Raw genomic sequence first — 23,560 nt, forward strand, 5'->3', positions numbered from 1 at the left:
CCGGATAGTCTCACTCCAGCCTCTGAGAACTCACACCAGGGCTGCTCTGGTGGGTTGCAGCCATCCGAGTCTTCCTCTCTGATCAAAGCTGCTTCCCCACCAGATTACTTCAGGCTGTGGGCAGAGTCCTCAGGAGTCCCTATGAATCCTACAGACTTCAGAGTTACCTCATGTCTGGAGAACTTCTGGGATCCAGCTCTCCAGTGGACTCTTGTTTGCCAAAAGGCCTCTGCTCCAATACTAAGTTAGAAACTGAGAAACCTGGGGGCTGTTGCTTTAGTCACAAAAAATAAGCTGTTTTGCAGCACACCCTGTCCAGATGGGATGCTTGGGAAGTTGCAATGGCATTTTCTCTTGAATATCTAGTGACTTTTGAAGGGAAAAAAAGAGCTCAATGGAAGGGAGAAGGGGTGTGGCTTTGGGTGGTTGGTTATATGTCCCATTTTGGACGATCTGACTATTGGCAGACTAATATTCATGTATATTGTCAAGTAGTACAATTCTGCTCCCCACCACACGATCTTATAGATCAATAAGGGTATGTAAGTCATGAAATACCACAAAGAAGCATCTAATTTTTAATCATGGATCTCACATCCTTTTATTTTTCATTCAAGTGAAAAGGACTCAGATGGAATATTTAGCATGGGAGATCATGAGAGAATGAGGGTCCCTGAGTCAGGAGTCAAGTCATTGGTGGAAGCAGTAAAGTGGTGGCGGTTCTAGAATGATTGGTTCATTTGTTCGTTAGTTCATTGGTTTAGTTGGTTTGTTGGTTATACCCATGCTCTTTCTTCAAAGACTTCAAGCTGAAAAGCCACAGGGAGGCCTCAAAACAGTCACCATAAAGCATAGAAATGACAAATTCATTTTTCAATTATGAGATCAGTAAACAAGAATATATTTTTTTCAGCTGACTTGTAAACTAACGCAAACAATCATGGCTTCTCAGATGTGCTTGCCAACCCACCTTTTCTACATAAACCTAAAAGAGGCTTCGCTGATTGCCGTCTGCCTCAGTGTGACTTTCTCCATTTGTATCTCTGAGTGAGTAAGGTATGTGAGGCCTTGGCACCTTAAAACGGAGTTTTGTGTTTCCATACACTAACACTGTCGCATTTGGAACAAAGGAAAAGCAAGCCTTGAAACCAGAGGAAACTTTAGAATCATAGTTCCTTCATCGTAGTCTTTCGAAGGTTGGCAGTGAGTGATCTTATTTAGAAGAATCGGAAAAAGCAAGGGGATTCCATGGTATCTTTTTGCTTTTTATCTTTTTCTGTAAAAAAGTGTGCTGAGCTGATTTGTTGCCTAGAGGAAAGGGTTGTTTATATGGCTCTTCAGAATTCTTCCACTGAGTCTTGGCTCTTTGAGGTGGGCCTTCCTTGAGTCTTATCATTGGTGAACAGGCATCCCAGTGTTTGTGTTCCATTACTGAGACATGAGAGAGACTTCAGCTGTGGCTCCATCCATCTGATGGCATTTCTTTTTCAAATTTTGTGGTATTCTGGGCCTCTGGCAGCCTCTCTAGTAGTGGTAACTAAAGAGGTCATATGTCTCTACCAGATGGTTCATCAGTTGCCTCCTTGAAGAATTCTCAGTGGAAAACAGTAGTCTCATTGCACAGGTGAGTTTATGATAGAGCACACATTAAAGGGCAAGAGCTTGAGAGGAAAACTTAAGAGTTTCCAGACAAACATAGAAAGAAACTGATTGTTGCTCTGTTCTGGCCACTGTAGGTTCCTTTACTTGGCTTTACCAGATTTAGGAGAAAAACTCATAAAAAGGGAGTCCACATTTGCAATTTTTAAAATGCAACCTAATTATTCAGCTAACTGCACATAGTTTGAAGCATAAGAATAAAAATGTAGTACCTCAGCAACAGCTGCTCCTGTGCCCCTTTCAGGAGCCCAGTGGTGTCTCCAGGTGCATTTCAACACACTGTGAATCTCGGGGCCAGGGGGATGGCTCAGTCAGTAAAGGGGTTACCATGCAAGCATAAGGATCTAAGTTCAGATTCCCAGCACCCACATAAAAAGCCATATGTGGCGATGTGTCTCTAGAACCCCAGTCCTTGGGGACAAGAGGACATGCAGATCTCTGGTGTTCATTGGCCATCCAGCCTAGCTGAATCAATGAACCCCAAGTTCAGTCTCAAAAACTAAGGTGGAGAGCATCATGCATTGAGAAAGACCCCTAATGTCCACCTCTGGCATGTCATGTGCCTTAAGTCACAAAGATCCTTGCTGGTACCATTTTTTTTCACCTGTGCTGTCAATCAATGTGCCCAACCCACATGGCCACTCTCTCAGTAAACATGTAGAATGACTGAATGAACAAATGAGGTCTCTTGCAGCCACTGCCACATAAAAATCTGGATCTAAAAGTGTACATTTTAGTCTGGTGTGACAGTGCATGCCTGTGATATCACCACGTGGGAGACAGAGGCAGAAAGATCTCAATCAAGTCCAGCCTGAGCTATATAGCCAGTTCTTGTCTCCATTTAAAAAAAAAAAAAACAAATGAACAAAACCCTGCATTTTGGTTATTCATATAATATTTTCTGTTACAAGGCAAAAATTACCTGGTATCAGTCATTACTTTTAGTAAGAACTTTTTCTTAGGTGTTCTGAAGAATGAAATGTCTGGTCTCTGAAGCCAAAATGAGACTCACTGTATTCTTTTTAAGAAGTTGCTGTAAATTTCATTTGTGCTAAGTGCTAATGGGCCACTTTGATCAAAGGCATTGCTTTATTTCTTACAAATAATGAACCCTGTAAGTAGCCACTGTGCTCTGTTCTGGGTTCAGTCAGTCACCTGTTACCCTTCCAGGGCCATGTTGGTACATGGTAGGCAGAGTCAAGACTGTGTGTTGAACAGTTTGCTTTAGGACCAGGTCTTCCTGGGATTAAACAGGATGATATTGAGCAGCTGGACAAAATTCCTTATGAAAGTGGTATGGTCCTCCTTTCTGTGGCCTATTATTTATCACTTATTCAATTGTATATATTCCAGATATGTGAGACGGGCAATAATTCAGATTCAGAAATTGTGCATGGGCTGGGATTGTAGCTCAATGACAGAATACATGCTTAGCAGACAAGGCTGTATGTTTCATCACCAGTAGGAGAGAGAGAGAAAGAAAGAAAAAACACAGTAGGAAATGTACACATACTACTTTGTTGTGTGCCGAGTATTGACCCAGGGCCTCATTCACACTAACATGCTCTACCATATTTTTCTTCATAGCCCACAAGCTAGAAATAGGTAATCATACTGTGAAATATGCTCTTTCACTGAGCATGGTAGCCTATGCCTTTAATCTTTAATCCCAACATTTCTTGTAGCCTAGAAGGAGAAGGAAGGAAACCTACAGGTATTGAGCATTCCTTCAAGTCAGATGCTAGCTAAGCACTTCACATGTTAACCTTATCCAGCCCTCCATCTCTGAACAACATCCAGCTTGCCCATCTTTTCTGCAAAGGAATCAAAAGACTTCAAGAGGTTAAGTCCTTTGCCCAAGGTCATTGGTGCAGTTCAGGACTGAATGAGTCTTTTTTCTAAGCCGCTCATGGGTGTGGTACAGTGGCACAGCCCACTTATATATGGTCCCATGATTGAGCCATCTCTGGTAAAAACTGTAGTCACCTCATTTCTGTAACTTTTTCACATTTTCACACTTCCTCAATTTGTGATTCACACTTAACATTTACTCCAACTTTGACTGGTTTGTTTGTTTTATTTTATTTTTAAGGGATGACGATTCCCTATTTCTTTCTGACAGAAAATAATAGCTCTTTTTCTGCCTTGAAGACATGAATTCCCTCAGGCAATTTGAGGGACATAGGCCCTTGGTTCTGATCCCAAGACTTACAAAGATTAGAGAGGTAGAGTCAGGAGTGGTGGTACACAGCTGTAATCCCAGTTCTTGAGAGGCTGAGACACGAATACAAGAAGTTTGAGGCCACCCTAGGCTGCATAGTGAGTTCCAGGCCAGCTTGGACTACACAGTGAGGCTGTCTCAAAAACACAAACAGGGACTGGGAAGATGGCTCAGTCGGTAAAATGTCTGCCTTGCAAGTGTAAGGACCTGAGATCAGATCCCCAGAAGCCATGGAAAAAGCCAGGGTTAGTGGCTTTTATAACCTCAGCTCTGAGCAGTGGACACAGACAGATCCCAGAAGCTCCTTGGCCAGCCTGTCTAACCAAATCAGTGAACTTCAGGTTAACTGAGAGACCTTGTCTCAAAAAAATAAAGGTGGAGAGCCTTTGAGGAAAGACACCCAACATTAGCCTCCAGCCTATTACCACAGGCATACCAGCATATGCACACACCCACACTAACAAGTACATACACTACGCACTAATAAAAAAAAAATTAAGGAGATAAATTATATGTGAAAGCACATGTAAAATATATAAAATTATTGGCTTTTTAAAATTCTGCTGACCAATCAGTGTATTCTTCAGGTAAATGGTGCACACATACAACAAACCAGCATTCGGAATGTAATCAGTGTATTTTTAATATGTTTAATGTTCAATTTCACAAATGAAACCACTGGTTGTACTTTTAACTCATCTATCTACCTTGAGCATGGAAGTATAAAATTTTGTATCTCTTGGTGGCTCACTCCTTTTATCCTAGCACCTAGGAGTTAGGGGCCAGCCTGGACTATATGGCAAGACTATCTAACAAAACAAAACAGCCCTAGTATCAGGAAACCAATCTGAAACTCAGGAAGTTTGATTGTGACAATGGAAAGTGGTGTTTGGAGTCTGAGAAGCTGTTTATCCAAACCATGGGGAGCTTTGGGAAGCAATGGGACCTGGGCTTTGTCAGTAGTCTTTGCTATACACATCATACTTTGAGCAGGGTGTGATGATCAGGCAGGACCACCATGTTTTCAGGAAGCCACCCCCAGTTAAGACAGAAAATGCCCCTTGCCTCATTTCTGCTTCATCTTTGGGCCTCCTAGCAGAAGGTGGCCATCCTAAGAATATCTTATCTTCTAGACGAATGCATGTGACAGGGTTTAGGTGTATTGTGGTGGCTTTAGAGTGGACCCTGCCTGTGCTCTGGGGGTCTCATTAATGAGGGAGAGAGTACTAGAGGCCTGGAGAGATGGCTCGGTGGGTGAAGTGCTTGCTGCATAAGTAGGAGGAACTGAGTTCAGATCTGCAGCACCCATGTAAAAGTCAGGAAAGGCAATGTGTGGCTGTTATCCCAGCACTGGAAGGGCAGAAACAGGAGGGTCCCTAGAGCTCGCTGGAACAGCAAGCTCTCAGGTCAGTGAGACTTTGTCTCAAAAACTAAGATGGAGAGCATTAGAAGACACCCATTGTCAACCTCTGGCCTCCACACTCACATGGGTGAGCATGCCTATACACACGTGTATACACGTGTATATGCCATACACACAAGGGAAAACTAAAATAAATATGTGGATAGAACATGTCTACCTGGGAATAGAAACTCTATTTCCACATTTGTCTGGGGAAAAAAAATCTGAATTCAGAGGGGACTAAATGGTATCTTTTCTGATAAGCAGAATCGATTGATTTTTTCCCCCCTAAAAATGTGCTTCTGGGTGGTAAAGGAGTGAAATTTGTACCATCTCTCAGACTGCTTCACTCTTTTCCTTTATCCACATATAAGTACATTTAAGAAAATAATAGTGGGGCTAAGTGTGGTGCGACAGGCATGTAACCAGCATTTGTAAGGCTGAGGCAAGAGAATCACCATGAGGTTCAAGGCCAGCCTGGCCTACATAGTAACACCCTGTCTCAAAAAAGCAAGCAAGCAAACAAAAACATTAAAAGACTGGGCATGGTGGTGCACACCTTTAATCCTAACACTCAGGAAGCAGAGACAGGTGGATCTCTATGAGATCCAGCCCAGCCTGGTCTACGTAGCCAGTTCCAGGCCAGCTGTGGCTATAGGGAGACCCTATCCGCCACCCCCCCCCAAAATTTTTTTTTATTCTGAGGATTTAGCTCAGTGGTAGAGAACTTACCTAGTGTTTGCAATACCTTGAATTCTCTGCCCAGTGCTACAGGGGGTAAAAAAGCAAACAAACTAAACAGTCCACACAGAGCCAGGCATACCTGCAATTCCAGGATGTGGGAAACTGAGGCAGAAGGGTAGAGAATTTGAGATCTGCCTGGGCTACATAGAAAGATCCCATCTCAAAAAAAAAACATAACAAGAACGTGGCTCTGTGGTAAGAGGAAGGCTAGCAAGTGAAGTCCTTGGTCCCCTTTCCTACACCCAAAGTATAAAAAGTAAATGTGTGTGTGTGTGTGTGTGTGTGTGTGTGTGTGTGTGTGTGTGAAAAAAGTGTGTTGCCCTCTCCTACACACACAGTATAAAAAGTGAATGTGTGTGTGTGTGTGTGTGTGTGTGTGTGTGTGTGTGTGTGTGTGTGTGTGTAATTATGAACAGAAGAGACCACTGGTCTCTTTTAGAGATTTGGAGGACTATCCTTTGTGGGTCTTGACATATCTTCTGCTTTAGAGAGCTTGTCCTTCCATGGTGAGCAGTGCACCTGAAACCTAGAGTTTGTGTGAGCTGGAAAGGGCTCAAAGCCTACCTAGCTAATGTTTAATGTGTACTGTGATAATACTATCCGGTATCCACAAAACAGCCCTCTCTCCAAAGTAAGGACCAAGTGGAGAGTGCTGGGGTGAGGGACACCTTCTAAAAAGCGCAGAGAAACAAACTGCTTTTTAATGAAAAGAGCACTTTGACCCATAAACTGAAAATAGCTCAGAGCATTAATAGCAGTGTGAAATTCTCCAGTAAAACTTGTTTGGGGGTGAGGTTGGGGGACAGGGCTGGAAGTCATCAAGGGGGGTAGCCAAATCACATAGTGAAGAGCAAAGTTAACATTACGATGCCAGAATGAAAGGGCTTTCCTAAAATAAATAGGAAAAGGGAGAAGGAAGTGATTGGAGGCTCCATCAGGAAAGCAGAGAGAGTGAGAAGCTAGAGGAAGCCTGAACGCTCACAGCAGTGTCTGGGAGAGACAACAGGGCACAGGTTTCAGGTTCCCCCTGAGCCCTTCAGCTTGTTGGACATTTAACTGAGAATGATGAAAGAAAAGCTCCCAGGAAAAGTGGCCAGGCAAAACTCATAGAAATACTTTTCCCTTTTGAGGAGACAATTACTGTAACTCCTTAGCAGCTCTTTTATAGGGAAGGGAAGGGAGGCACATGGTTTAGAATTTTTCTGTGTGACCAGGCATGATGGCACACACCTTTAATCTCATCACTTGGGGAAGCAAAAGCAGGCAGATCTCTGTGAGTCTGAGGCTGGCCAGAACTACATAGTGAGACCCTGTCTAAAAAAAAAAAAAATCCTGTGTGTCTATGATATATAGGTCTTGTTTGTGTCTCTCCTCCATGTTAGTGACATAAGCCTTTTAAAATGTGCAGTGCGTCTCAGCCAGAGGGGTACTGATACCCAGGAAATGTTGGCAATGTCTGAAGGCCACACACACACATATGTGTGTGTGTGTGCGTGTGTGTGTGTGTGTGTGTGTGCGTGCAGGCACTAGGTGTGGACCCCAAGGCCAAGCTTGCACATGCTAAGCAAATCCTGTACGGCTGAGTTACATCCTTAGCCTCTGAAGACACTTGAGTCTCATGAGTTAAGAGGTGCCATTAGGTGGGGCCCAGAATGCAGCCACACATCCCACTGTGCACAGGACAGACCCATAGCAAAGAATTAGCAACTGGCCAGTTGTCAGTAGCATCAAGACTCAGAGATCGTGGTGTAGTGGAAATGGTGTGTCTCTAGAACCAGACAGAGGTGGAGCAGCCACACTCCTTATTAGGCACATGACCTTGACTCTGTGTGTGTGTGTGTGTGTGTGTGTGTGTGTGTGTGTGTGTAATGGCATGTCATACATGAGCATATATGTATATGTGTGTATATGATAGTATGTCAAAAATATATAAATGGCTTCCTTCAGGTCTCAATTTCTTCATCTATCAAATGAGTACATTACACCTGCCTCATGAGTGTGTAAAACGGCTGAGCCAAGAGGTGGCTTTGAGAATGAGCTAGCACCTAGCATAGCACCCTCTACAGGTCAGCTTTGGGATACTCCGAAGCGAGTGGCTCTCTCCACTTTGCCCAAAAGTCTGCCTCTGGTCCCCACAGTGACATTCTGCCCGTGCCACCCCCCTCCACCCCCCAGGTTACACGGCAGATCCATGAGCATGAGCAGGAGAACGAGTTGCGGGAACAGATGTCAGGTTATAAGCGGATGCGGCGCCAGCACCAGAAGCAGCTGATCGCCCTGGAGAACAAGCTGAAGGCCGAGATGGACGAGCACCGCCTCAAGCTCCAGAAGGAGGTGGAGACGCATGCCAACAACTCGTCCATCGAGCTGGAGAAGCTGGCCAAGAAGCAAGTGGCTGTCATAGAAAAGGAGGTCAGTCGAGCACGTGCACAGCCGGTCGGGGGCAGCCAGCCCTAGCCCATGTGGGTCAGTGGCAAGAGGTGGGAGTGGGGCCTGTGAGTCACACGGCAGCACTGTGGCTGAGAGGGTCCACTTGAAGTGACCATTCCAAGATAAAATAGCTAGTGAAGATCCAGTGGAGACGTGTCTGTACATCACTCCCTCCACCGTGGTCTGGGTCCCAGTCAGTAAAGGGAAGGAAAATGCCACTGTCTTCTGGGACCCTGCACTGCTCAGGTCTGGGCCTGGGCTGCCACACCCCAGCTCTCCTCAAATAGCCCTTTGGTGGAGATCACCCTTGCTCACGCCACTGGCCACAAGGAAGTAATCTGGCCCCCACATGGGTTTTCTGGGGAAATATCTCCGTTCCTTATCCAGGTTATTAACGTATTTAATTATTCTAGTTAATTGATTTTTTTTTTTTGTTAGTACCAGGATGGAACTCAGAACCATTCCTACATGCTAACCTTATGCTCACCCTCAGACCCACCAAACTAATTTTGAAAATATTCAAGCACCTGTAACCTTGGGTCACTGGGTTGCTGGGGCAGGAGGATCTCAAGTTCAAGGCCTAACTGGGTTACAAAATGATACCATGTCTCATTAAATTAAAAAATTAAAATTAAAAAAAATAAAGATGAAAGGCACAAAAATCAAGATTTTGGCTTTATTACTGATAAATACTTATGACAGGAAGGGAATGATGGGCTAGACATGGTGGCACAGCCTGTAACTCAGCCACTCTGAAGTGGAGCAGGCAGGCCCCTGGAGCTCCCTGACTAGCCAACCTAGCCTAATCTGCCGCAAGCCTCGGGTCAATGAGAGACTTTGTCTAAAATAACAAGGGGAGGGAGGTTAGAGGGATGGCTCAGTAGATAAGAGCACTTACTGTGTGAGCATGAGGACCTGAGTTCAGGTCCCCGCAGCCTACACAGGCCTAACCACATGTGTACCTACAACTCCAGAGCTATGGAGAGTGGAGACAAGAAGATCATTGGATCACTGGAGCTCACTGGGCACCAACCTAGCTCTGAGTTCAGTGAAAGTCTGTGTCCCAAAGGAATAAAGTAGAGTATGATCAGCAGGACACCACTGTCCTGTGGCCTCCACAAACATGCACACACAGGCACATGCGTCTGCACACATACCAGTGCATATACCACACATACAACACAGACACAAGAAATAAATACATTAAATGAATAAATGAATGAATGAATAAATAAAATAAATAAATAAATAACAAGGTGGGTGGCACCTGAGGAACAGCACCTGGGATTGACTTCTGACCTGCACATGCACTCACCACACACACACACACACACACACACACACACACATACACACCCCTATACACGTTTTATTGGCTGGATGTTGTGGCCCACTCCTTTAACCTCAGCTCTCAGGAGGCAGAGGTAGAAAGATCTCTGAGTTTGAGGCAAGCGTGGTCTACAAAGCAAGTTCCAGGCCAGCCAGGGCTACACAGTAGAACCCTGTCCCCAAATAAGTTAATGGTTCAGTTTCATATTTTTCAATAACTAGGAATGTATTTTAATGGTAATTTTTAAAAGATGTCTTTAGGTTTTTTTTCATTATCTTTTCAAACTTGACATTATCTGGCACTTGTAGACTGCTTCCCCGTACTGGGAATGGAGACAGCGGTGTTCCATGAGGAGCTCAACTTCATCCTGGCATCTTTGTTGTTTTTTCAGGCAAAGGCAGCTGCAGCGGATGAGAAGAAGTTCCAGCAACAGATCCTGGCCCAGCAGAAGAAAGACTTGACAACTTTCTTAGAAAGTCAGAAGAAGCAGTATAAGATTTGTAAGGAAAAAATAAAAGAGGTAAGGGTGCCAACGCCCAGTCGTCCACTATGAGCACAAAATGGCTCATTTTGCATTGCAGTCTATTCAAACCCAGCAGTCCTCAGGCTTTGCATTCACACGTCCCTGTAGTGCTTATTAAAGCAGACCCTGACCTCCACCTAGATACTCCATCCCTCAGTGGATCTGAGGTGGAGTGGGAAAACATGCTTTTCCAATAAGTTTCCACATGATGCTGATGCTGGGCCAGGCGTCACATTTCAAGAGCCATTATATCTGAATTTCAGCCATCCTTCCCTCCTTCCAGCCTGTTCGCCACACATCAGCCAGAGAAATCTTTTTGAACCATAAATCCAGTGTATCTCCTCATCATTTTAAATTCTACCTGCTTTGCGTTGTTCTCAAAGTAATTCAAGTCTAGACTCCAGCCCCCAGGTCTCTCACCCACTGTTGGCCCTGGTAAAGCGCTAATCACATGGTCAGGGTTTAGTGAGCCTATGTTGGTTGACAATTGACTAAATAATCTCTGAGCGTGAGGGAAACTTGAGTACCCCTCTCACTTAACACTCAGCTAATCAGGAGGAAAACAAACTGGGAGGCAGGGGCTGTGCCGCACCGGCTTTCTGTGCTGGTGTTTGCCTTCACCACCTGTGTCACCTCCGTTTGCCATTGGTGCTGCATGGTCTGAGGGAAACCGATGGATCTGTGCTGTCACTGTTTTCAGGAAATGAATGAGGACCATAGCACACCCAAGAAGGAGAAGCAAGAGCGGATGTCCAAGCACAAGGAGAACCTGCAGCACACCCAGGCTGAAGAGGAAGCCCACCTCCTGACTCAGCAGAGACTGTACTACGACAAGAATTGTCGTTTCTTCAAGCGGAAAATAATGATCAAGCGGCACGAGGTGGAGCAGCAGAATATTCGGGAGGTATTTGTCACACGCTGGCCTCTCTCGCTGGCTTGGGGCAGCGAGCCCCATGACAGGGTCCAGTTCCTCCATTCCAGTGCCCTTAGCTGCTAGTGCAGTGCCTGACACACTGTCGTATACAAAGCATGGCGGGGAATGAATTAGACATTGGTAAGAGGAAGCCCATTTGCACGACAGGGAACCAACTTTCTATATATAAATGAAAAGTTACGTTATTACAAGCCCTGCTGTAAGTCGTATCACAGTGAAGAACCAAAGTAGCATAGAGAACGTTAGCTTCCGGCCTGCTTGTTGGGGCTGTGAAACACTTAAGTGACAGCATAATGCTCTGTGCTGCAGTGTGTTCACTGGTTGCCTGATGCTTACAGTGCCAGGCTTCGTGGCAGACACCAGGGCTCTCAAGCAGCCATCTAGCTGCCTCAGTCCAGGAGGGAAAACAGACATAATGGAGTCCAACCATCTCCTGCCCGAGCTGCAGTGGTATGCGTACACTAACTGTAGGTACAGCTGAGAAGGGGCTCGGAGGGGAAGTTGAAGGCAGCCAGAGGCCTGGGTATGTGGAATTCAGCCTAGGAAAAGGCTAACTGGAAGCAGCAGGCAAGGTCCTTGTTTAAAGCCAGGCCTTCTGAGTAGCCTGAAGGCAGTGTAAGCCATCAGAGGCAGGGGAGTGACCTGGTGAGTGCTGGCTGTGCTTTGAAAGAGTTAGCGCATCAGTGTGAGACCCAGGCTGCACTAGGGAGTACAGAGCAGGGAGAGCGGTAGTAGGGACAGTGGGAGAGATTAGATCAGAAGGGCCTTCCTAAAGTACAGCTGCTAGAGATTCTAATAACTTCCTGTGGGGATTTGAGACAGAGAAGCCAAAATGACCCACTCAGGAGACTGAAGCAGGAGGATCACAAGTTTGCGCCTAGCCTGGGTTTCATAATAAGTTGCTGTCTCAAAATAATAATAATGGAGCTAAGGAGGTGACTTAGTGAAGCACTTAGTGAAGTACATACCACGTAAATATGAGTGCCTGGATTTAGATCCCCAGCACTCAAGTAAAACTCCCGGTGCAGCAGTGCATATCTATAATCCTAGCACTGTGGAGGCAGAACCTGGAGGATCCCTGGGGCTAACTGGACGGCCAGTGTAGTCTATTCAGGGAGCCCACTCCAGGTTCAGTGCCTCTAGGCACTGCCATTGGGATGTGCCTCCTCCAGCTCTGATACTATATCAGATTCAGTTCCTAAGAGAGAGAGAACTTGATTGGGTAATGTGCCCACCCTTAATGCTACACCAATTCCAGAAAGAATAGAGTTGTTTCTCAAAGCTGGAGAGGAACACTATAAAACACATGAGGCAAATGTCAGGTATGGTGGTGCAAGCCTTTAATCCCAGCCCTCGGGAGGCAGAGGCAGCAGATCTCAGACCAATCCTGGTTTACACAGTGAATTTCATTTGTGTGGACTGGGACTAGGGAGACCCCATCCGAAGGAAAAACAAAATGAGGAAAGATAGATGCTGAGCCTACAAAAATATCAGATGCCCACCACACTGTTTGGCTTTTTCCATTTACCATGAAACACATGGATTTCTGCCCTGGCCTTGGTGCCACAGGATTTTGTCACCTACTTAATGCTGCTTTTCCCAGTGAGCATTTTGTTGAAATTTTATACATTACCAACAACACGACAGAGAACATCTTTGTACATAAGTATTTTTAGGGGCTATACAGGCAGCTCAGTGGTTGAGCACTCAACTAGCATGCATGAGACCGTAGGGTTCAATCACCAGTACTGAAAAAAAATTAACATTTTCATACATACATACATAAGTATTTTTGAAGAATATTTCTCAGAAATGGAATCTCTGAGTCAAAGAATACATAAATATAAAGTTCTAAATACATATTATGTAGGGCTATTGAGATGGCTCAGCAGGTAAAGGTGCTTGCTGCCAAACCTGACAATTGATAGATGATAGTCACCAAGTTGCCCTCTGAAGGGGTCTATACTCCTACCAAGAAGGCATCATTTCTCATGTTTCTGCCTGAACTGAGTATCATAGCAGCAGTCCTTTATTTATTTATCTATTTATTTATTTATTTATTTATTTATTTAGTCTTTTTGAGACAAGGTGTCCTTGTAGTCCTAGCTGGTCTGGCACTCACCATGTAGACTAGCCTGGCCTCAAGCTCACAGAGATCCACCTGCCTCTGCCTCCCAAGGGCTGGGACCAAAGGTGTGCACCAACATACCCAGATTCAAAATAAAATTTTTAAAAGGCTGGAAGTGTAGCTCAGTAGTAGAGTACTTGTCTAGCATGAATAAGGGACTCTGGGTTTGAGACCCCAGCACAACCAAAAAAATAGAGCTTTGAATTCTTGTTTTTCCTCAGCCTCATTGTCCATGAGGATAAAGGCTTGATATGAGCTGTTTGCGCTGCTTTTAAGAAGGCAGAACCAAAGCTGGGTGTAGTGGCACTTGCCTTTAATCCCAGCACTCAGGAGGCAGAGGCAGGTGGATCTCTTTCAAGACCAGCCTGGTTTACATAGTGAGTTCCAGGCCAGCTGGGACTACAGGGAAGGCAGGACCAGGCTGGAGAGAGAACTCAGCAGTTAAGAACACTGACCATTCTTACTGAGGACCTGGGCCTGGGTTCAATTCCCAGGACCCATATGGCAGTTAACAACCATCCTAACTCCAGTTCTAGGGGATCCAGTGCCCTCTTCTGACCTCTTCAGGCATTGCATGACACAGATACACTTACACACATTCAGGCAATACACTCATACACATAAAATAAAATAAAATAATTTTTAAAAAAATTTTTTTAAAGAATTGGGTGAGACATATAAAATAAATTTTTTTGGTCTTTTTGAGGCAGGGTCTCCCTGTCGCTCCAGCTGTCCTGGAACTCACTATGTAGACCAGGCTGGCCTTGAACTCACAGAGATCCACCTGCCTCTGCCATACCGAGTGCTGGGATTAAAGGCGTGCACCACCACGCCCAGCCTTTATGAAACAATTTTTAAAGATTGAGAACTGGTGTGGTTGTACACACCTGAAGTCTCAGCTATTCAGGAAACAGACCAAAACAGAAGGACCACCTGAGTCAGGAGTTGGAAACCAACCTGGGCAACATAGCAAGACCCCCACTTAAATATAAAACCCACTGAAAGTACATTGTGTGTTGTCATGTAGGCACAGCACTGGACTCTTGCTAAATAAAATAGCGTGGGTTTTCCCATTGTTTAAACTATTATATAGGTAGCTGGGGCTGGAGAGGTGGCTCAGCAGTTAAGAACATTGGCTGTTCTTGCAGAAGACCCAGGTTCAAATCCCAGTACCCACATGGCAGCTGACAACTGTCTGCAACTCCAGTTCCAGGGGATCCAACAGCCTTTTCTGTCCTCCTCAAAATTTTTTTTGGTTTTTTTGAGACAGGGTCTCCCTGTGGCCCCATCTGTCCTGGAACTCACTATGTAGACCAGGCTGGCCTTGAACTCACAGAGATCTGCCTGCCTCTGCCTCCCAAGTGCTGGGATTAAAGGCGTGCACCACCACGCCCAGCAATAAAATATTTTTTATAGAAACTATTATAGGCAGCTGACCACCCTACATCTCAGCAGCTCAGATGTATGAAGTCAAGATAAAGGGACCAGCCCATAGAGGATAACCAAAACCCATCTTGGTATCATGTTTCTGTTTCTAATAGTTTGTGAAAACTCGATTTAAGATATTCTGTGCCAGTTATTCATTCCTGAATACAAACAGTGGCACACTTACATTCTGCAACACGTTCCAGGTGGGATGTGATACCCTGACTTCATGCCTGAAGAAACTAAAGTATATGTTAGGAGGCTTACATGTGTAGAGACTTGCCCAGAGCTACAGTCGACAGAGGAGCCAAAGCTATCACCTGAGCACTGTTCTGTTGATTCCCAAACTTTAGCACCAGTCAACAATAGCTGGGTAGCTTGGTGTAAATGGCTCACTACCCAGAGCGTCCTGATGCAGGTGTCCCTCAGCCTCCAGAGCGTCCTGATGCAGGTGTCCCTCAGCATCCAGAGCGTCCTGATGCAGGTGTCCCTCAGCATCCAGAGTGTCCTGATGCAGGTGTCCCTCAGCCTCCAGAGCGTCCTGATGCAGGTGTCCCTCAGCATCCAGAGCATCCTGATGCAGGTGTCCCTCAGCATTCAGAGCATCCTGATACAGGTGTGCCTTGGCATCCAAAGCTACTCCATTGAACAGCACATAATCTACACTAAAAGTGTTTGCTTGGTGTATTTTATTTTTAGACAACTTGAATTCAGTTTGAACTTTTTTTTTATGTGTATGAGTGTTTTCCGTACATATAAATATGTGTACCATGTGTGTGCCTGGTGCCTGTGGAGGTCAGAAGAGGAACTGGAGTTATAGATGATTGTTAGTCACCGTGTGGGTGCTAGGAATTGAACTCAGGCCTTCAGCAAGAGCAGCATGTGCTTTTAACCTCTGAGCCATCTCTCCAGCCCAGTTTGGGTTTCTTGATTTAGGTAAGTGTGTAAATAAAACTGTCCAGCATTGGGACTCCTAAACTTCAAGGTCACAATGACACAGTTCCATGGAACTGGGGCTTTCACTCACTCTACTTGGCTTTGACTTCTTGGTCTGGGATCCCCTTCTCTATGAGAAGGGCTCATTTTCCTGTGGTGCCACCTAGGGACAACTTGCTGATCTTTGAAAGAAGGTATTTGGTGGCCCAGGTGGAAAAAAAAATAAAATGGAAAGACAAGCCTAGAACCAGGAGAAAGATGTTCAGCAAGATTACCTCATTCACTGAAACACTGAACTCCTGTTTGTGCTTTACCTGTTCTACACTGAGAGCCCTTAAAGGGTTACCTCTGTTCCAGTCAAATCCCTGTGCCTGCGAGGTGCCCAGTGCATAACACATGCCAGTAATGTTTGCTGAGGGAATGAATGAATGCTCTATGGCTACTCTCTGTACTCTGGTGCTAGAAGATAAGCTGATTAAAGGGCTTCCCTCTCAATGGATGGAGGGCCCAGGTATGCCAGATTCTCTCAGCCACTGAGAGAATGGCCCCCCACATCCCTGTAAACACAAATGGCTTGCGTCTTCTCCCCTCACAGATATGGAGAGAGAAAAAGAGGGAGGGAGAGAGGGAAGAAGAGAGGAAGAAGCATCCTGCCCCTCCCATTCCAAGTATCCCAGGTATCCCAGAGCTAGCTACATCTTTTTTTTAAAGACAGGATCTCCATATGGGCCCAGCTGGCCTGGAAATCCCTGTGTAGACCAAGCTGGCCTTGGTCTCACAGAGATCCACCTCTCTGCCTTTCTGAGTGCTGGATTAAAGGTGTGTGCCACCACACCTGACTAATCTTCTCAATTCATAAGGAGGCCCTTTTTCAGAAACTTTGTGGCATTTAACCTTTCCTCGAGCCCTTACCTCTTCCAGTCTTACTTCTTTTTCTTTTCAGTTTATAAGTACAACTTATTCATGTGTATTAATTAGTATTCTTTTGCTTGCATGGCAACTGAAACTTATTTGAGAATTCGGGAATCGTCCTTGAGAAACTCAATAGCCATCAGCACAGCTGGACTTGGAGATGGGCTTAGCAGCCATCAGGGGCTCCGACAAGAATTTAGTCCCTGCTTGCTCTAGTCCTCAGCCCTTGTAGCAGCAGGTGAGCACCCTGTATGTAGTTCTGGTGTGCCATCACTCCAGCCACCAAGAGATTAGCTCAAATTCCTAGGAGAGAAAATAGATTGGCCCAAGTTAGGCTCCCTGCCCCTCAATCCAGTCTGCTGTGGGCCCGTGCACATTCCAACAAGTCTCTGTCACACTTCACTATTAGAGTGTCCCCGGGTTGAGGGTAGCAGTCATAGCTTAGTAAGCATTGGTGTGTATCCAAATCTCTGTATGACTAGTGCCTCTAGGACCAGTCTTAAGGGCTGGGGATGTAGCTCAGTGGTAGAGCTGGTGCCTGGAAAGTGCATGGCCTGGGGTGGCAGTTTCAGGAGAGGAAAAACTGAAATAATCTCAAAGTTTTATCCAACTTTTTTTTTCTAGTGTGCAGTCCTTCCCCACTTCTACAGGAAGAAGGAAGGAAGGGAAGGAGGGAGGAAGGGAGGGAGGGAGGAAGGAAGGAAGGAAGGAAGGAAGGAAGGAAGGAAGGAAGGAAGGAGAAAAATCATCAGGCTTACATGGATAGTAAAGAAAAGAGGGCTAGGACATAGCTCAGTGGCAGAGCACCTCTTCGTACATGCAAGGCCCCAGTTTCAGACATCAGCACCACAGATAAAAGACCTGAGAAGGACTAAGTGATTAGTGGAAAGATCAGATAGCCTGTGATGGGAAGATGAAAGGGAGAGTGCCCTCTGCCCTATCCCAGCATGCCCTGGACTCTGCTTTTTAAAAAATTGATAATTGGCCTACTTCTGCCCTGTACAAACACAGGATATTTCCCAGAAATCCAAGGGTATCACAGACATTAGCAGTTTAATTCTCGACAGTGGTTGTATAGCATAGTCTCATGGAGAAAGCTTTAAGATTTACATGAGGGCGTCTGGGGGCTGGAGAGATGGTTCAGTGGTTGAGAGCACTGGCTGCTCTTATAAAGGATGCAGGTCAGTTCCCAGCACCCACATGGTGGCAAACATCCATCTGTAACTCCAGTTCCAGGGGATCCATTGCCCTCTCCTGACCTCCTTGGGCATTGTACAACACAGATGCCCTTACATACATGCAGGCAAAACACTCATACACATAAAATAAAATTTAAAATAAAAAAAAAATTTTAATGATTGACATTGGGATCCCATATAGTTAACAGAATTTGAGGGTATGGAGGTTAAGTGTCGAATATTTAATTGGTTTCTTCATGTTATTTTAGTGGGCAGCTGGGGAGCCACTAGTTTAAGTACACCCAGGCATAGGGTGTTGCCCAAGAGCCACCACAGCTGTGCAAGTTAGGAAAGAGCCAGGGGGCCTGGCATAATGGTGCATTCCTTTAATCCCAGGCAGAGGTGGGTGGATCTCTGTGAGTTCAAGGCCAGCCTGGTCTACTTAGTTGAGTTCTAGGACAGCTGGGGCTGCAGGGAGATCCTGTCTCAAAAAGGCCAAAAAAAAAAATGGGGGAGAGAGAGAGAAAGAGAGAGAGAGAGAGAGAGAGAGAGAGAGAGGGAGAGGGAGAAAGGAAGGAAAAGAAAGAGAAAGGAAGAAAGAAAGAGGAAGAAGAGAGGAGACGGAAGGAAAGAAGAGGGGAAAGAAAGAAAGAAAGAAAGAAAGAAAGAAAGAAAGAAAGAAAGAAAGGAGAGAGCCAGGGAGGATTAATTCCATTTTTCAGATAGTACATTTGTGACTGTGGGGAATATGTTGAGTGGTGAACTCATCACAGAACCCAAAGCTCCAGGGACTGTGCCTCCCATCTCATTAAGTCATGCTACAAACACTAATGGACTTCAGTATGAGCCAGTTAGCACCTCCTTCACCAGGCTGCGCATCCCTTCCAGGTCCCCTCTACTCATCTCTCCATCTTTTGTTCCTGGGTGCAGGAACTAAACAAGAAGAGGACCCAGAAGGAAATGGAGCACGCCATGCTGATCCGGCACGATGAGTCCACCCGAGAACTAGAGTACAGGCAGCTGCACACGTTACAGAAGCTTCGCATGGATCTGATCCGTCTACAGCACCAGACTGAACTGGAAAACCAGCTGGAGTACAATAAGAGGCGGGAACGGGAGCTGCACAGGAAGCACGTCATGGAGCTCCGGCAACAGCCAAAAAACTTAAAGGTAGGTGGGAAGGAGCTCTGCAATGCCACAAGGTGGACACCTGCCCCTTTGCAGACTCAGCATTGCCCAGGCCAAGCCCAGCAGAACCAGAACCCCAGGTGTCAAGTCCAAGGCTCTGCTTAGCTACCCAGTGGTTTCGGAATGCTGCTGTACTACAAGGATCCCTCATCTTCCTGAGCTGTTCCTCACCCATATTCTGTAATGAGTGAGGAGGGCTGGGGAGGTGGCTCAGTCAGGAGAGCTCTGTCTTGAAAGTACAAAGAGCTGAGTTTGATCCCCTATAATCCCAGCTCTGGGGAGATGGAGATGGGGGGTGGTGTCCCTGGGGCTGGCCAGCCACCCAGCCTAGCCTACCTGGTGAGCTCCGGGCCTGTGACAGACCCTGTCTCAAAAATAAAGATAGAGTGCTCTCTTTGGCAGCACACATGCTAAAATTGGAATAATACAGAAAAGATAAGCAAGGTCTCTATGCAAGGACGATACACAAATTCATGAAACGATCCGTATTTTTTAAATAAAAGATAGCACCTGAAAAACTGTACCCGAGGTTGTCCTCTGACCTCCACATGCTTGTGCACAAATGTGCAAACACACACATACACACACACACACACACAAAGGAAAGGAAAACAGCAAAGAGTGGAACCACTGAAGACTATAACACCCAAGCATCGGTACAGTTAAATCTGGTCTGTGTCATCCGTGTTACTTTCTTCATGCTTGGCCACCGGGTGCAAAGCTTGTACGGCATCATCATAGCCCAAGGCTTTCCCTGTAGAAAGACTGACGCACCTTTATTTTTCTCTTTGTCATTCTACCAGGCCATGGAAATGCAAATTAAAAAACAGTTTCAGGACACTTGCAAAGTACAGACCAAACAGTATAAAGCACTCAAGAATCACCAGTTGGAAGTTACTCCAAAGAATGAGCACAAAACAATCTTAAAGACACTGAAAGACGAGCAGACAAGAAAACTCGCCATTTTGGCAGAGCAGTATGAACAGAGCATAAATGAGATGATGGCCTCGCAAGCGGTAAGTGGGTAGGTCTGGTGCCACGCCTTCCAGAGCTTTTGGGAGTCAAGAAAAGTCAAGATCCGGCCTTTGCTTCCCAAGCTGCGTCTTGCACAAATTTAGGATATATTGGTGGTTTCTTTTTCTGCCTGAGGAACGGAGGAAATGACGACGTTGAATAAAGCCAAGCCCGTGTGGATACTCGCTGGAGTGTGTCTTATAAGATGGAGCTCAAGGAATGGCACGCCAGTCCAGTCCAGTGGCACACATAGGGAGGGCAAGATGGGATGGATACCATGTGTGTGTATATGCTTGATTATCCAAGGTTTACCAGCCACAACCCCGACTAATGTCAGGCACCAATGAGTGAGACGTGGGCCCCGTTCCCACCACGCTCACAGTCAAGCCAGGGACACACACAGACGCCTTTGCTCAATAAACTCTGCTAAGCCTCTGTGTCCAGAGCTGTGCCGGGCTCAGAGACAGAGTGGGAGATAGCGGGGGGGTGGGGGTGGGGGTGTCTCATGCTGCGTCAAGGAAGCCGGGAAGTAGATCATGGAGCAGGAATAACCCAGCACAGTAAGTGCTTAGTTGCGGGAGTGCTGGGGGCTGTGGGAGGACAAGAAGGAACAGGAAGCTGGTCTGGGGAAGCCTGGAGGCCTAACCGAAGTCATCCAAGCAAACGGGACCTACGTAGGCAAAGGTCCATGTGACAGAGAGTGTCTGTGGGCTCACGGAGCTGGAAGGTGAACCCAGCCTTCAAGGAGGATTGGGCTGGGTGTGGTGGTACACACTTGTGATCCCAGCACTCAGAAGACTGAGGCTGGAGGATTGTGAGTGGCCAGCCTGAGACACATAGCAAGACCATCTTACAGAAACAAAGGCTGAGGATGTAGTTCATTGGTAGACCACTTGCACCAACCCTTGTTTCTATCCCTAGCACTGTAAAACAGAAGGCAGGAAGTGGGGGGAAGGGGAAGAAGGGAAAGAGGGAGAAAGGGAGGGAAGGAAAGGAAGGAAAAAGAAAGGGTTCTAGGAACCAAGAGCACCCCTCCTATCATGTTCCCAGGCTAGCCCTGGTTCTCCACAGCTCAGGATACCAGGGTGTCGTTAAGCCTGGGATGGAGCTTGTCAGATAATCCAGTGAAGGTATCCCAGGAACACAGGTCTTAAAGGCCACTGGTTTACCACAAGTTAGTCCTAGCAGAGGGCCCAAAGGAGGCTGTGTGTCTGAGAAGCAGTAAGCCACCGTCAAAGCAGAAACCTTTGAGAAAGGTTGGGTGGGTGGGTAGTGAGGGTCAGAGCCCCCAAAGCAGGAAATGAGTCATTATTCTCTAACAATGGAGAGCTGCTGACACTTGTTTAAGAAGAAAAGTAACAGGACAGGATTTGTACCATAGAATGGTATTGGTATTCCTGTAGCAAATACAGTTAAAAAGATGTATATGTATGCTACAAAATAATAATAATGATAATAATAATAATAATAATAATAATAATGGTTTGAACTAATGCTAGGTCAGGCTCAGTGGTCAAGTGGGTACTTACTATGAGTCCTGGGTTCCACCCACAGCACCAGAGAGAGAAGGAGGCAGGCAAATGGAGTGATAAAGAGAGAGTGGGTTTGAGGAACACTTGGGGGTAGATAGAACTGAGTGACTGGAGTAGTGGTTATCTTAACAAGAGGACCTTCCTTCCCTAAAAAGGGAAGGAGAGGTGAGTCAGGACACCTGGGAAGGTGATTGTGACATCTGAGCTGTGGAGGTGTCCATATGGAGACAGATTAGGAAATCTGTAGCTCAGAAGGCTCTCCAGGATTAAAGACCAGCAGTTCCACACCTTTGCCATATAAGGGTGGTTGTAACTGTTAGGAGTGAGAGCTATGAGGGATAGGGAATGGGATTAGAGAGGGAGGCTGAGAACAGGATCTGGTAGACACTCACATCTGAAGGCTGAATAGACAAAGTCAAAGATGGTGTGCACCCAAGACTGGTGGGGACCAGGAGGGAGCAAGTTCCAGCTGCCAGGGTCAAGGTTCTCACTGAAGGTTTCAAATATGCAAAGTCCAAGCAAGAGCAGCAAACCTCGGGGAGCCCCCAGCGATGGCAGTGGCTTTGGCCATTTGCAGTAGAACAGTGGTTATGGGAGACATTCTTGTGCATCAAAAGGGCGACCTGGGCAGGTAGCTCGTTTGGTAGACTGCTTGCCTCACATGCGTGAGACTCTGGGTTTGATTCCCCAGCACTGCATAAACCTGGCACAGCGGCACATCCGTATGATCCCAGCACTTGAGAGGTAGAGAGGCAAGAGGATCATAAATGCAAGGTCATCCTTGGCCACATGGCAAACTTGAGGCCAGCCTGAGCTACATGAAACCCTGTCTCAAAAATCAATAGAGGGAGCAAGAGGAAGAGACTGCATATGAGTCCATCTTTCCCATCCTAGTCAGTAGAGGCAAACAAAGACCTGTAACAAGAGGAGAGACAGTTAAAGGAACCTTCTGCCAACTGGGAGGGGCTCAAGTGGTCCTAGGCTGAGGATGAGTGCTATGGCACTCATTCATTCATTCATCCATCTAGCAAGTATTTGTGAATGTCTGCACTGTGCTCCAGGCATCCTGGGATGCCATGGTGACTAAGACTTGCTCCATCTGGTCCTCCCAGAATATATGGGAGAATGGAGGACCATTGGGAAAAGGCTACTCCGCATGTGGTAGACCAAGGCAGCAGTGGAGCTAGAAGGCTAGCCTGCTCTGCAGAGGCAGCAACAACCTCTCCACTTCAGTTATCTAGGCTGAGGAGCTACAGGTGCAGAGGGAAAACCCACTTGAAGAACTCATAGACATCAGTTCTGTCTGGAATGTCCAAAGCCAAGAGAGGTCTAGCCTGGGAATAAGGCAGGAAGGGTGCACAGGGGGCAGGTGGTCATAGGGGAGCTTGCAGGCTTTCAGAATATTTGTCTTTAGCCTCAGAGCAGTGGCCTGGAGCGTGTAGAGAAGGGGATTTAGCAACAGATTGCTATTGGGTGACCATCACTCCAAACACATGTAGAATGGCCAGGGACCACAACGGCTGGTAATGCAGCTGCCCTTACCTAGGTGGGTTGAGAGAATAGTGACTACACTAGAGATGGAGCACTGGGACAAAGTGAGTGGTGACCGTGCTTGAGAACTAGGCAAGAGGTCAAGTGAAGAGCCCTTGGTGACAGGGATGCAGAAGGAGGCTTGAGCAGGAACCCAAGCTTCTGGGTTGAGGTGAGGGTGCTTTTTACTCACATGACAAAATGGCCATAAAACAGACTAGGGAAGGGGGAAGCAGAAAAGTTGAGTTCCTAGTGGCTACGTTGAGCACCTGGGAAGCAGCTGGGTGAAGCTTTCTCTAGTAACAGACAGGCATGAGAAGCCAGGGGAGGAAAGAGAACAGATGCCTCCCCGCTTCAGTAGGGAAGGGCTGAAATGCGCCTCTCCCAGGCCATGGAAACCAGCATTAGAGCATCAGATGATAAATGATGCACTGGGGCTGACTGGTCTGTAGTGAGAGCCTAAGAAAAGAAGCC

At 46.3% G+C, this 23,560-nt stretch overlaps 1 protein-coding gene and 1 non-coding gene across 2 annotated transcripts in view; both read left to right on the forward strand.

Moving 5' to 3' along the window:
* Taok3 (TAO kinase 3) overlaps positions 1-23,560 on the forward strand; it is a 110,621-nt gene that overhangs the window by 80,746 nt on the left and 6,315 nt on the right. The window contains exons 14-18 of the mRNA XM_029559276.1: positions 8,202-8,438; positions 10,178-10,306; positions 11,010-11,213; positions 18,753-18,992; positions 19,814-20,026. Coding sequence (XP_029415136.1) covers positions 8,202-8,438; positions 10,178-10,306; positions 11,010-11,213; positions 18,753-18,992; positions 19,814-20,026 — 1,023 coding nt within the window. The remainder of the gene's footprint in view (positions 1-8,201; positions 8,439-10,177; positions 10,307-11,009; positions 11,214-18,752; positions 18,993-19,813; positions 20,027-23,560) is intronic.
* On the forward strand, positions 19,397-19,503 carry LOC115068663. Its single transcript, XR_003847992.1, has one exon. It is a non-coding gene; the product is annotated as a U6 spliceosomal RNA (small nuclear RNA).

The sequence above is a fragment of the Nannospalax galili genome, unplaced genomic scaffold (assembly GCF_000622305.1).
Source record: "Nannospalax galili isolate Female #2095 unplaced genomic scaffold, S.galili_v1.0 scaffold769, whole genome shotgun sequence".
Taxonomy (NCBI): domain Eukaryota; kingdom Metazoa; phylum Chordata; class Mammalia; order Rodentia; family Spalacidae; genus Nannospalax; species Nannospalax galili.